We start from the raw sequence: 13,416 nt of genomic DNA, 5'->3' as shown, positions 1-13,416 counted from the left end.
ATAGGTAGCATCTCCTCTGCACCTCGGGTTGCAAGTTTTTTTTTTAAAAAGTGCATGCAATTTTTTCACAATTCTTGAAGCTCCACCAAGTTAGGGCACCCTGACACGCATCGAAGTCTTAAAAAAAAATCTTGTTTTTAATGAAATCACAAGATCCCCGTGACTTCATGGAACCTTGGACTCCTGTGGAAAAATGCATTCCTTGAAAAATGTACAGCTCTACTTAAATCTATCAGCTCGTGGCCTTATTCAGCATACTGGAGCCATTTACTGTCTCAAACTCAACAGCCTAGATATCCTACTCATGTGAAAACCCAAGTGGAAAAATGGCAGAGCATGATTCATTCCCACGACGGCTGAAGTGAGCTGCTCTTGCCCCATTTTCTAGATTCAGTCTGATTCTATTAATACTGGCGAGTTCTTGGCAGTATTACTGCCTGTTATTGGGAGATCACCATCTCTGAAGCAAGGAATTGCATGCTGTTGCAAAGTTTAACGGCCTGCAGCAGCTTAAAGGGGGCAGAACAGCAAAGATCCTTCTGGTAGCATAAAAATCATAGAATTTATAGCCGAGGAGGCCGCCATTTAACCCATCATGCCTGTGCCAGCTCTCAGAGCTATCCACTTAGTCCCAATTCCCTGTCCTTTCTCCCAGACCCTCTTAAATATTTATCCATTTTCCTTTTAAAAGCTGTTATTCTACGTCCTAACAACCCACTACGCAAAAAAAATCTCCGAGCCACTCTCTTCGTTCTTTTGCTGATGATCTTTTATTGAGGCTTTCTAGTTACTGAATCATTAACCAGAGAAAATTGTTTTATCCCCACATATCTTATCAAAACCCCTCATAATTTTGATCATTTGTATTAGGTTGCCTCTTACCTTCTCTGTTCTAATGAAAAGAGCCCAGTTTTTGTAGTCTCTCTTTATAACTAAAGCCTTTCATCCGAGGTATCAGATTAGTGAATCCCTTCTGCACCATCTTCATGGTCTTGACATCTTTCTTAAAATTAGGCATCCAAATCTGGATACAATATTCTAACTATGGCCTAACTAACGATTTGAATAGGTTTAACACTACCTCTTTGCTTTTATACTCAGTACCCGTATCTATAAAACCTAGGATGCTATTAAAGCTGTTTTTTTGAAAAAACAGCTTTATCAATTTATTCTCCCACTTTTAAAAATTTCTGTAACTGAACCTCCAAGTCGCACCACCTCTAATCTTTTTCAAAGTTTTATAAAATTAGGTCAAGTCCTCTTAATGCTCATTAAGCACTATTCTTTGTTTTCTATCCTTTAACCAACTCCCATCCTTGCTGCCACACTCCATTCAATATCTTGTGCCTTAAGTTTATCAAACCATCCTCATGGTATTAATTTTATATTGTATTATAGCCACTAGAAACTTACCCATGACTGAACTGTTCACAGCCACGAACGTCAGAGGTCCGCAGAAGTGCTGCCCCACAAAATGACAAGGAAAGTACAGTTTTATATATATATATATATATATATATATTAAAAAAAACTTGCTTTTTTGCATCTCTTGCAGCCCCGATCCTCTTCCCCGCTGGCTTCACCTGGCGGAAAACCCACTGCGACTTCCCGCCCAGGCCGCCAAGTTAAAATTGCAGTCAGGTCCGGATAATGCCAGCTTTGGGCAGGTGTCTTTGCCACCTGCTTAGATGAGCATGGTTAAAATCGGGAACCATCAGCTCCCGGCATCTCTAGGGGCAGGTAAATAACTGGGACAATTTTGATTACCCACCCATCCAGTTTTTTGCTGGGTGAGGAGGGTTAAAAATCGCTCCCTTGGTGTTGGTTGTAGGGGTTCCAATTCAACTCCAAAAGTTGTATTTTTAAACCAACTCAAACCATGTAACATCCAAGGCACAAGTCAGGAGTGTGATGGAATACTCTCCACTTGCCTGGATGAGTGCAGCTCCAACACTCAATAAGCTCGACACCATCCAGGACAAAGCAGCCCGCTTGATTGGGACCCCATCCACCACCCTAAACATTCACTCCCTCCACCACCAGCGCACCGTGGCTGCAGTGTGTACCATCCACAGGATGCACTGCAGCAACTCGCCATGGCTTCTTCGACAGCACCTCCCAAACCCACGACCTCTACCACCTAGAAGGACATGGGCAGCAGGCACATGGGAACACCACTGCATGCACGTTCCCCTCCAAGTCACACACCATCCCGACTTGGAAATATATCGATGTTCCTTCATAGTCGTTGGGTCAAAATCCTGGAACTCCCTACCTAACAGCACTGTGGGAGAACCTTCATCACACGGATTGCAGCGGTTCAAGAAGGCGGCTCACCACCATCTTCTCAAGGGCAATTAGGGATGGGCAATAAATGCTGGCCATCCCATGAATGAATAAAAAAAAAACTTCATTTATTAACCACCTTTAACATAGAAAAACATACAAATATACATCCCAAGGCACATCATGGAGGCAGGGGAAAACTGACAGCCACAGAAGGAGAGATCAGGAGAGTGACCAAAAGCTTGGTTAAAGAGGTGGATTTTCAGGAGGGCTTAGAAGGAAGGGGGGTGGGGGGGGGGGGGGAAGGTGGAGAAGCAGGGGGGTTTACAGAGAGAATTCCAGAGAGTGGAATCTAGGTGGCTGAAGGCACATCTGCCAATGGTGCAATGAACAGAGGGAGGATACATAATATACTAGATTCAGTGGAACAGGGATTCTGGGGGGTGGCATATGTATAGTGAGACTGGAAGTGATTGTGAAAATAGGGAGGGAAAAACCCCTGGAAATGCCTCCTTTGTGCTCAACAACCAGAACTGGACAGCATACTCAAGGTACAGTCTGACCAGAGCACTATACAATTTGATCAGAACTTCTAACTTGTATTCTACTGTTTTGGCGATAACAGTTCAACATTCTATTGGCTTTGCTGATTGCTACTCTGCATTGGTTTAACATGTTAAGCATCAAGTCTACTAAATCTCCTTGGGTGTCTCAACCTCATCCTAAGGCATTTCAACACCATTCATGGAGTATGTGGGTTGCCCATTTTTCTGTCCTATGTGCAGTGCTTCACACTTTTGATTAAATTTCATCTGCCATTGATCTGCCCACTTACATATTTTGTCAAAATCATGCTGTAATTTCTGAGCTGCCTCCTCTGATTCCACTGCCCCCTCTTAGTTTAGCATCATCTGCAAATTTGACCAATTTGCATTGGGTTTCTGAGTCAAGTCATGAACAGAAATTAGAAAAACAGTAATGAGCCCACTAATCCCTGCAGCACTCCACTTAGAAGAGTTATTCAGGGTGCAGAGGGAAGATACTAACGAGTACTCAGGGCACCCTTTGGCCAATTTCTTAGCCATAGCAGAGATTTACCCTGAATCCCCATAGCTTTGAGCTTAAATAACAGCTTTCCCTGTGGATTTTTTTTAAACCATAGAAGTTGCAGCAGGCCTCTACTCAGACTGGTGGCAGTGAGAACTCTGCAAACCAAAACTACAAAACAATGAGAAATTTTGAATGGACATTTTCTATACAAGCCCTGAGACTGCAGGAAAGGTTGTCAACCACTTTCCAACGTAACAAAACCAATGCATCAAAAATTGTGATTTTTTTTGTTCCTGCCACAGTAGAAAAATCTGCTGTAAGTCATGGGGAGAAAAAAAAACTAAGTGCAGGTCTGAATAAGACTTTATGAACAACATTATTAGCCAGTCAAAGCACAACTTTCTTAGAGACAGTACCCTAGGTGATATTTTTTTCCTGGGGGATTATGGCAATATCCTATCAGGAGGTTAATTAATGAGATAAATTGTGTGTTCCGTTGCGTGTGGCCATTTCGCTCCAACACACCAGCAAAAAGAGTGGCAGCAACACGATGAGAAGTTTAGATGACTTGGGTATGCATATGCAATTTTAGTTTCCAATTTACACTACCAAACAGAACAACCTTCTGTGACAATTTACATAAAATGGCAATGTGGAAATAAAATCAACTCACCAGCTTTATGGGGGCAATGCAGATGGAAATCCCAATGTTGTTCCCATGCAGCTTCATGCAAAACTCATTAAACACAAGAGAACAATTTTCAAATGGCCATTTATTGCCTACAGTAAAAGGAAAGAAAAAAATACACAGGTGCAAGGGAACAAGCAAACATAATTTAGCCCCATACATTATGAGAGCAGTACCCAAACTCCATATGGAAAAATACTTTTTCTTTTTAAACCTTTCACGTAGTAGTACAAGTGAAGCACCCCCATCTGAGCTGCCATAAATTTAAAGACAGACTGTGAGTAGTTACTGGCTTGGTTGGTCTATTCCCCTTCGCAGTTAAATAACTGGAGACAAAGCACAAGTCCAGAGTATATTGGGGAATGCAAAATACTTAAGTGACTTGTGTAAATCAAGTGCTTTCACTTTTTTTTTGAAGAGTAGTAACTTTTTTCTTAAAAAAAAAGAAAAAAATGTGAGCTGGTGAAAACCTAAGAACTTCCTACTACTTATTTAGTACGAGTAAATTATCACCTACATCAGTAAGAAGCAATTTACTCGAACCAAACCAGAGCATTTTTAACCCATAGAGTGAGTTCAGGAAGAAACAACGTACAAAAACAGCATGGATTTTGGGGGTTGGGGGTGGGGGATGGGGGAAGAAATGGGGAAAGAGAGGGAGAAAAACATCCGACTTCTCAGAGTTCAGGAAAATGAATACTATCCAGTGACCAATGGTTCAATACAGACACTGATGATCCAGCACAGTCCACTTTCATTTCCTATTAACCACCATGATAATCTTTTAATAGCAAAAACTATTTTTATTTAAAAAGGATGTTAAAAAAATAAAGGTGGTCAAATGCTGAAAATGTTTGATTCATGTTAAAAAAAATTAACTAAATCATTGCTACCACATTTACAGACTATAATCCTTTAATACAATATAAGCAAGGTTTTGCATACAGAAGCGCCATAGGTCTCAAAGAGTCATACCACTCATTATTTTTGGTGTTGCAAATGAACGTAACATCTAAAAATATGCGCAGTATCCCCAAGCTATGTAACTATTATTTATTTAACTACAGCTGACTCTAAAATCCCACTACCCACTTCCCATAATCTGTACCAAGCTGATTTAAAACTTAATTGGAATTTCTATCCAAATTTACATTTTTAAATTAAGTGTGTGTTGAGACTACTTTCCAGAATACAGTCCAACATCCAACTGCAAGAGACAAATAAAAACTGTCTCAACAGACATCCTTTTCAGTTGTCTGCAGCATAGCACATCTATACTAGAAACATTTCACCAACTCCTCACGCCTTCTTGTACTTACAAAAACAAAACTTGTAATACAGAATAAACAGCTGGTGTACAACATGCAAACACTCTGAACCCACTTGTCCTCCATCATCAGAACTTGGTCTCTTCCCTAATGCCATGGGGGTGGGGGAGGGGTAAGAAAGAGAGGGGGAGCTACAATCAGACAACAAAACCACCATAGCTTTTAATAGTTCATTTATGGATTAGCAAGGCAGAGGTGTGTCAAAATAAATCAAGTTCATCTAGATCAAATTAACAAAAGTGCAACATATATGTTACCAGTTCTTGGAGTCTGATCCAATTTAAAAATGCCAGAAGTACTTAGAAATTACCTCCAAGAAATGGTCTGGCAAACCCACCATTTAATTAGGTCAATTTAGGAGTGCTCCTTTATTGAACTTTAAAAGCACCGGCGAATTAAAAGCTGATTATATGGTGTACTTTTGGTACTGAGATATGGTTTCAATTAAGCACATTTTTTGGTTATCTGCAGTATAACGAATATCAGGCTCTGCCATATACAATTCATACAAATATATAATTACTGCTACAAAAACCTGCCTTTTGTGACTGTCTTAAGTCATGAGACCCGTACTTCATTTTAAACAACATTATCCAACATACATGCTTTTGTATTGAGTGATATGAAACCTTGAAAGACTGGAATTCAGTAGCTTTTCAATCCATTGAGAGTTAGTAAGTACATTTGACAAGGGAGTGAAGCATACTGAACAAGGAAGGGGAAACCCTCCACAGCAAAATGCACAATACCCAAGAAGTGACAAAAACCATTATGCATATGCTGGCTTTGTCGCCGAAGGTAGTACTCCTGCATCACACAAAGACAAAAAACAAAAGACAAGCAGTGCTGGGAATGAGATGGGAATAAAGCTGGTCTCAGAACTCATTGTGCCATACCTGACTTATGGTGCGGTTTCCAATGTCCCACACTCCTTACACCAAAGTTAAACACATTACAGAGCTTGTACAAAAAACTGTTTTTAAGTTGTTTTTTTGTGGGGTTTTTTTTTACATAAAATCTCACAAATCTTAACAGATTTATTGTATAGAATTTTAAAAGTTGCCTGGAGAAGGCCTGTCAGGTTTTCTCTGCTTGCTTGGGCAGTGTTGCTGCTTGAGCAAATCGAACGAGGCACATTGTTATGAAACGAGGGACAAAAACATAACAGAAACATACATGAATCTGACTGTGCTTTCTTTTTTTTGCCTGAACAACTAGGATAAACACACGACAAACTGCAGTCATCTCCATTTCATCTTTTTTTCTTAATGTCCTTTCCCTCAATTATATATATATATTTTTGAAGTACACAGTTATCGGAACTCTGGAAAAATGCATACAGAAGCAAAGAAAACCTGATGAACACCCTCTTGCAACAGAGTGCCTTGATATTGAAAGCAGACAAAATTTGCAGTTATTAACAGTAAGCTTTCCCAAAAACTGTTTTCCTTTTCAATTATAAAAAAGAAAGAGAAAAATCCAGTAAATGGGCTTCTCTGTAGTTCATATACAATCATTACAGGTGAATTTTAAATTCCATTTTATACAAACAGATCTGACAAAATATTAGGAGTGAAGTATGGGAAGATTATATTGCTTGTAGTTATTAAAAAATGCATGAAGGAAGAAGCCAAGTTATCAGGTTTTAAGAAGCAGGGTCATCACAAGAATTTTAAGCACATGAAGTCTTAGGATTTAAAAGGGTCTAAAAAGTTCAAATTCTCTCAACCAAAAGAGAATTCAAAACAAAAAAAAGTTTTAGGATTTACTTGGTGACTCCGGTCTCTCCTTCATTCTCATTAACTTTATCTTGCTCCATAATTCATGTCCTTAAAAACATGACATCCTTTCAAAAAGTTATGAGGCAGTAGAATTGAAGTGCTGACTTAAAACTTCAGATTTCAGACAATCTTGAAGTCAAGTATCCAGTCATAAAGATATCAAAGGAGGTTATTAGTAAATTCTATAAATAGGTCTTATCCACTTGTAAACTTTATTTCATGTAATACTATTATATATTAAATTAAAAACAGATTTTACACATAAGATATGTTCTGCTGATTCAAATAAATTAATCCTGCGAGTGGGTTCCTGAAACACAGTTTTTTTTTGGGTGGGAGGGGGCATATTAGACTGATGTGCTACATACTGCGCCAATCAAAACCCATTTCTTTATAAAGTGCAGTAGGTTGTTGGAATACACAACATGAAAATTAACCACCATTAGATGGTGCTTACTAAGTGCAGAGTGAGGTTTTCGGTGCTTGACTTGACTTCATGCCCAATTTCTGAGGCACTTCCATCACTGATTGCTGCATGTTTTTTTCATTGTGGAAAGTAAAGATTGGTCTGGACGAATCACTCCATTGAATTGTGCCTCCTGCTGACTGATGATGGAGCAGCATTGGGCTGTGTCCGTCACCACCACCCCCCCTCCCCAAGAAGCAGCTTATTACTGCCAGTTCAATTGGGAAGAAAAACGATCCATATAGCAATTTTTTTTAACTAAAACACTGTTTCTAAGTCAATGGGATATTTTAAAAATTCTACAAAGACCAATGCCATTTCTATGAGCTGCAGTAGATGTGCAGTAATCACTTTGGAAAATCTGAACCTTTTGTCTCTCTCTCTACAAATCAATAAGCAATGGGCATCTGCTTTAGTGAAACCAGATATGAACCACATTCCAAACAAAAAAAGGCAGAGTAATGTCAAACCAAGCCACAGCTGGACAGAACCCCCTTTGGCTTCAATTACCTCTCCACTCAGGATCACCCAAAGAGAGGTTCCTCTTAGTTGTGACAAGGTCGGAGAGATGAGGGGAGCTTCTGATTGGCCATCAAAAGCTGAAAAGAGAAGCACCAAAGAATTAAAGTGAACAATGAGAATATATGATTGAGACAGGCAGCAAGGAAACCAAGGGTGGCAAATGGAAAGACACCAAATTCTCACTCAAACTTGTGAAATGAGTTGACACAATTCCAATAACAGATGTATAAACAGATCTAAGGCAACTAGGGCAGGGACAAAGCTTAGAACAAACATCTGAAGGTGTTCTGCCTGTCGGTCTTTGGAAGATAAATCAATGGCACCTTATGGCAATGCATGTAATAATGTCTCAGTGCCAGATTAAATACACAATCCAACAGGAAAACATGAATACTTAACATCATTGTGAGAGAAAATGCTTACAGAGTTGTAAAGAATGCAATCTCCAGTATCTCCAAAGACCTGGGTAATAAACCATTTAAAAGTAAGTTTTTGTTTGCTCCAGCCCTAGTAACAATAGTGAAATAAATGGTTAAACAGCAATACAAGAAACATATAGAACACATATATTTAAAAAAAAAGAGAACAAATCAAGGTTTTACAGGCCATACTTCACTCCTTCATATTTTGATTTTACAACTGTACATGTCCATAAAAGCAGGCAGTGTCTCCTGGGCAGGGCTCCACTACCTCCTGCTGGGTAAGTGTACACCATTCATCAATGTTGGCAAGGAAAGCTGAAGTTCAAGCTGTATTAACAGTGAGAAGTGGTCAGAAGGGATATGTGGGTGTGGACATCCAGTGATAGAGTTTTCCACAAGCCACTGAGGATCCAAAGGGCCAAGAACACCCAGTACGTTCATTAGAGTCTTGGAATAGAAAACGTAGTCAATAACACCCTGGGAGACAAAAAAAAGGAGACACCAGATTAGCATCAACAAAGTGCTGACTAACATGAACCTGCATCTTTTGAACACCTTTCTACCTTGTTAATATCACAAACACATTCAATCATAAAGGATACCATTATGTTACATAATTCTAGGACAAAATTGGAAGATAGCTCAAGGAGAAAAAGACAAGGGGGCACGTAGGTAATCTCCCTTCAGTCAGACCAAGTTAAATGACCTTTGCGTTTGTGTGCTTCTCTCTCCCTGTAGGGAGATACTTGGCCCCATTAAGAGCACAGACCTGAGATTACTACAGCAATAACTCATTATGGCACCGTTGGTGGATAAAATCTATTATACACTATTCTACATCATCTCTGTTTATCAGCATAGAATCAGAAATGAACATCAAACCTAAACAGAGCTACTTAAATGTCAGGTGTCAGGCTTGGCCCATTGGTAGCACTCTTGCCTTTGAAGGTCATGGGTTCAAGCTTCACTCATGAGACTTCAGCCCATAATCTAGGCTGATATGTCAGCGCAGCACTGAGGGAGGTGCCATTTATTGGATAAGATGATAAAATGGCCATCTGCTCACTCAGGTGGATGTAAACGATCCCATGACACTATTTGACTAAGAGCTGTGGAGTTCACCCAGTGTCCTAACCAACATTTATCCCTTAAATCAGCATCACAAAAATTTTTTCTAATCATTTATTTCATTGCTGGTTGTGGGACCTTGCTGTACGCAAAATTGGTTGCTGCATTTCCCTACATTATAACAATGACTACATTTCTAAAATACTTCATTGGCTTTGAAGCTCTTTGGAATGTCTTGTGGTTGTGTAAAGTGCTATATAAATGCAAATTCTTTTTTTTTTATTTTCTGAGCTAAAATACCATGAAACCTAAGAGAGGTAACGTCACTCTGAAAGCAGTGTTTCAAGGCTACATACATAGAAATACGCAGAAGTTAAAACATGGAAATAAGCCATTTGGTCCAACCAGTCCATCCATGTCAGCGTTTACCCTTCACACAAGCAAATAGTCCTAATCATATTTACCCATCCTATTCCCATAGGCTTTTATCCCCTTTTCCTTCATCCACCCTATCCAATCTAATCTTGAATGTTGACAGTTTCTGCTTAAACTCTGGAAGTGAATTCCACAGCCTCACAACTCTAAAGAAATTTCTCTGTTCTGAATCTTCTGTATTGAATCTGGCCCCTTGTTCAAGACTCTACAACTACTAGAAACAGTCTACTTCTATCGACCCTGTCCCATCCCCACATGATTTTAAACACTTCTATTACATTGCCCTGTAATCTGCATTGTTGTAACAAAAATCGTAGTTGTATTTACCCATACCAGGTGAATCTGCATTACATCCTGTCTAAAGCCTCAATATCCTGTGTGCAGTGGGATACTGCACACAGTACTCAAACTGATGTTTTAAGGTTTTATACAGGCTTATCAATACCCCTTCCCTTTCACAATTTATACCTAATGATAAAACCTAGAATTCCATTAGTTTTTTTTTACAGCCTCAGCAACCCAAGGTGGTGCTTTTAATGCCCTGTAAACCTGTACCCCAAATCCCTCTACTCTTCCATGGCACCAGAGTATAACTGATGCTGTTTTTTTTTAAACCATTGATGCATTTTATCAAAATGCATCACCTCACACTTACTGACATCGAATTCCATCTGCCACTTTTTAGCCTATTCTTCCACCTTATCAATAGCCACCGATTCCATCGCTCTCCCTGACCACTGTCTAAGGCCGAACCAGACAGTTTGCAACCTTGGCATCCTATTTGGCTCTGATAAGCTTCCGACCACATATCTGCCCCATTACCAAGAGCGCCTATTTCCACCTCCGTAACATTGCCCGTCTTCACCCCTCCCTCAGCTCATCTGCTGCCGAAACCCTCACGCATGCCTTTGTTACCTCTAGACTTGACTATTCAAATGCTCTCCTGGCCAGCCTCCCATCTTCCACCTCCATAAACTTGAGCTCACCCAAAACTCTGTTCATATCCTAACTCGCACCAAGTCCCGTTCACCCATCACCCCTGTGCTCGCTGACCTACATTGGCTCCCAATCCTGCAACACCTCCATTTTAAAATTCTCATCCTTGTTTTCAAATCACTCCATTGCCTCGCCCCTCCCTCTCTCACCTCCTCCAGCCCTACGACCCTCCGAGATCTCTGCGCTCCTCGAATTCTTGCCTCTTGCGCATCCCCGATTTTAATGGCTCCACCATTGGCAGCCGTGCCTTCAGCTGCCTAGGCCCTGAGCTCTGGAATTCCCTCCTTAAACCTCTCCACCTCTCTCCTCCTTTAAAATGCTCCTTAAAACCTACCTCTTTGGCCAAGCTTTTGATCACCTGTCCTAATATCTCATGTGGCTCGGCGTCAAATTTTGTTTGATAATCGCTCCTGTGAAGCGCCTTAGGAAGTTTTACTACGTTAAAGGCGCTATATAAATGCAAGTACTTCTTGTTATATCAAAATTATTGATACACACAGTGAACAGAAGTGGCCCCCAGAACTGTACCCTGTGGGACACCACTACCCACTTCCAATCACGCTGAAAAACTGCCTTTAACCCCTACTCTGTTTTCTCCCTTCTAACCAATTTGTTATTCTTCCCCTAATTCCATATCCCTTAATCTTATGTTGTGCAATTGAACATTTTACCTCATATAACCAATAACGAAGCTATATGGAAATGTATGGCCTAATCTCTGCAAAGTGAGTGACTTGATTGCGTAGCCCCACCTCTGGTGGTCAATACATTTCTTTTTAGCTACTCGCATAGCATCAATGTCTCCTAAATGTGGTTTATAAACCCAATAGCTGCCTCCAAAAAACTGGCTTGATGCAAAGGCAGTCTCAAATGAAACCACATCATGAGCTGACTGCCACATCACTGAACATAATAAAGCACCAAATGATGTGGCTGCAGCAAGGATCTGTACCAAGCAATACACTCAGTAGGTAAAAAGAAAAAAAAGTGAGTGTACATCTCAAATGGAATGTTTTCTAAACTGGGTTGGTGTAAGGAAACATAGTTTTCACACAAACGTCTGAGGAATTCAAAGGATTAGACTTAACGGGTTTATGGGTGAGAAACAACAGGAACCAGCTTTAGTTCAGCAACACTCGTGGTTAAAAACACACAACTTTGCTATCAAAGGCAAAAACAGTGAAACAAAGGATGGGCTTGTATGTGCGAACATGTCACTAAGCAACTACATTCCAGAATCAAGGAAGAACGATTGATGGGCCCCTAAAAGTGCTGATAAAGGGAACCATCTATAAGTGGCTTAAATTTGCTGCAGTGAAAAGGGGGTGGCCAGGGGTTAACTCAGTGCATAAGTAGCCAACCCCTACTCAGACTCAGGGTAGGGGACAGAAAAGTACCAGGCGGGTGAATGAGAGTCCGTGAATGAAGGAATGGGGAACGAGGTCGCGGCTTCTACCCAAAAGACAAAGGGGTAATATAATTCTCAATTATGCTTTGTAAACTACTACTTAAATACTATAATTATTGATTCTTGCTTGTGCTAAATAGTCATATGGCTATTAACCATTATGGTGTCAGTCTCAATGTCAAATTGACCATAAATTGGCGAGCCAGCCAGGTGACTGACAATAGCCATTGGCATATTTGGTGTAAGCGACATCCTAGGACTGACATGGACTGATATTGCCGAGTCGGTTAAGGAAGGGAACCTTTGAGGAGTGCAGGACATTGCGACCTACCAGTAGTGTAGTGACGGTTCATTAACACTTTAGTGTCGACAGAATGGCTAGCTCAACTGATGTTGAGAGTATCAAAGATAAGAAGTTTGAGAAATTATATGTAACAGATTGGGTCATTTTTGATTAGTTCTGAATGGTACTCGTGTCAAAAGGCGACAAAATTGATTCAATGTCAAGTAACTGAGGGAAAGATTGTGCAGGAGGACAAGGATTTAAAATTGGAACTTGTCAGACTTTGTGTGAGGTGGAGACTAAAATGAAGAAACTGGTAAAGGAGAAGGAAATTAACGAGGAGGATTGGAAAGCAGGAGTCTTCTTGTTTCAGCTACAAGAGTTGGGGGGGTGGGGGGGGTGGAGAGAGGAAGTTGAAGTTTGGGCGGGTAGGGTGAAAGATGAGGTAGAACTAACAAAAAGATGGAGGAACCTTCACACCAGGCTTGGGTGAGGACACAGACTGTGAGCTTGAGAATTTGAGTCGGTACAGAATGGGGTTCTATGATGGAATCAAGGAGAAAGGGAGAGGATCACAAGCTACAGAATGTGATCTTTTCAGTGTACTGTTTGTAGTTCAATGAACAGTGTAAAATCTGTACTGTCTCTGTAAAAAGGCTGTCCTCATTGCGAATGGTTTCTTT

General features: G+C 40.4%; 1 protein-coding gene across 3 annotated transcripts in view; it reads right to left on the bottom strand.

The window, feature by feature from the left end:
* Positions 1-4,091: 4,091 nt before the first annotated feature.
* The window catches only part of cnot6l (CCR4-NOT transcription complex, subunit 6-like), an 85,397-nt gene continuing 76,072 nt past the window's right edge, over positions 4,092-13,416 (bottom strand). For all 3 annotated transcript variants that reach the window (XM_067990819.1, XM_067990810.1, XM_067990801.1), the window contains exon 12: positions 4,092-9,020. In XM_067990819.1, the coding sequence (XP_067846920.1) occupies positions 8,808-9,020 (213 nt within the window). In that variant the 3' untranslated portion in view covers positions 4,092-8,807. The remainder of the gene's footprint in view (positions 9,021-13,416) is intronic.

This window comes from Heptranchias perlo, chromosome 1, assembly GCF_035084215.1.
Source record: "Heptranchias perlo isolate sHepPer1 chromosome 1, sHepPer1.hap1, whole genome shotgun sequence".
Classification (NCBI taxonomy): Eukaryota; Metazoa; Chordata; class Chondrichthyes; order Hexanchiformes; family Hexanchidae; genus Heptranchias; species Heptranchias perlo.
The sequence above is the reverse complement of the archived record's forward strand: the minus strand, read 5'-3'. Positions and strand labels throughout refer to the sequence as shown.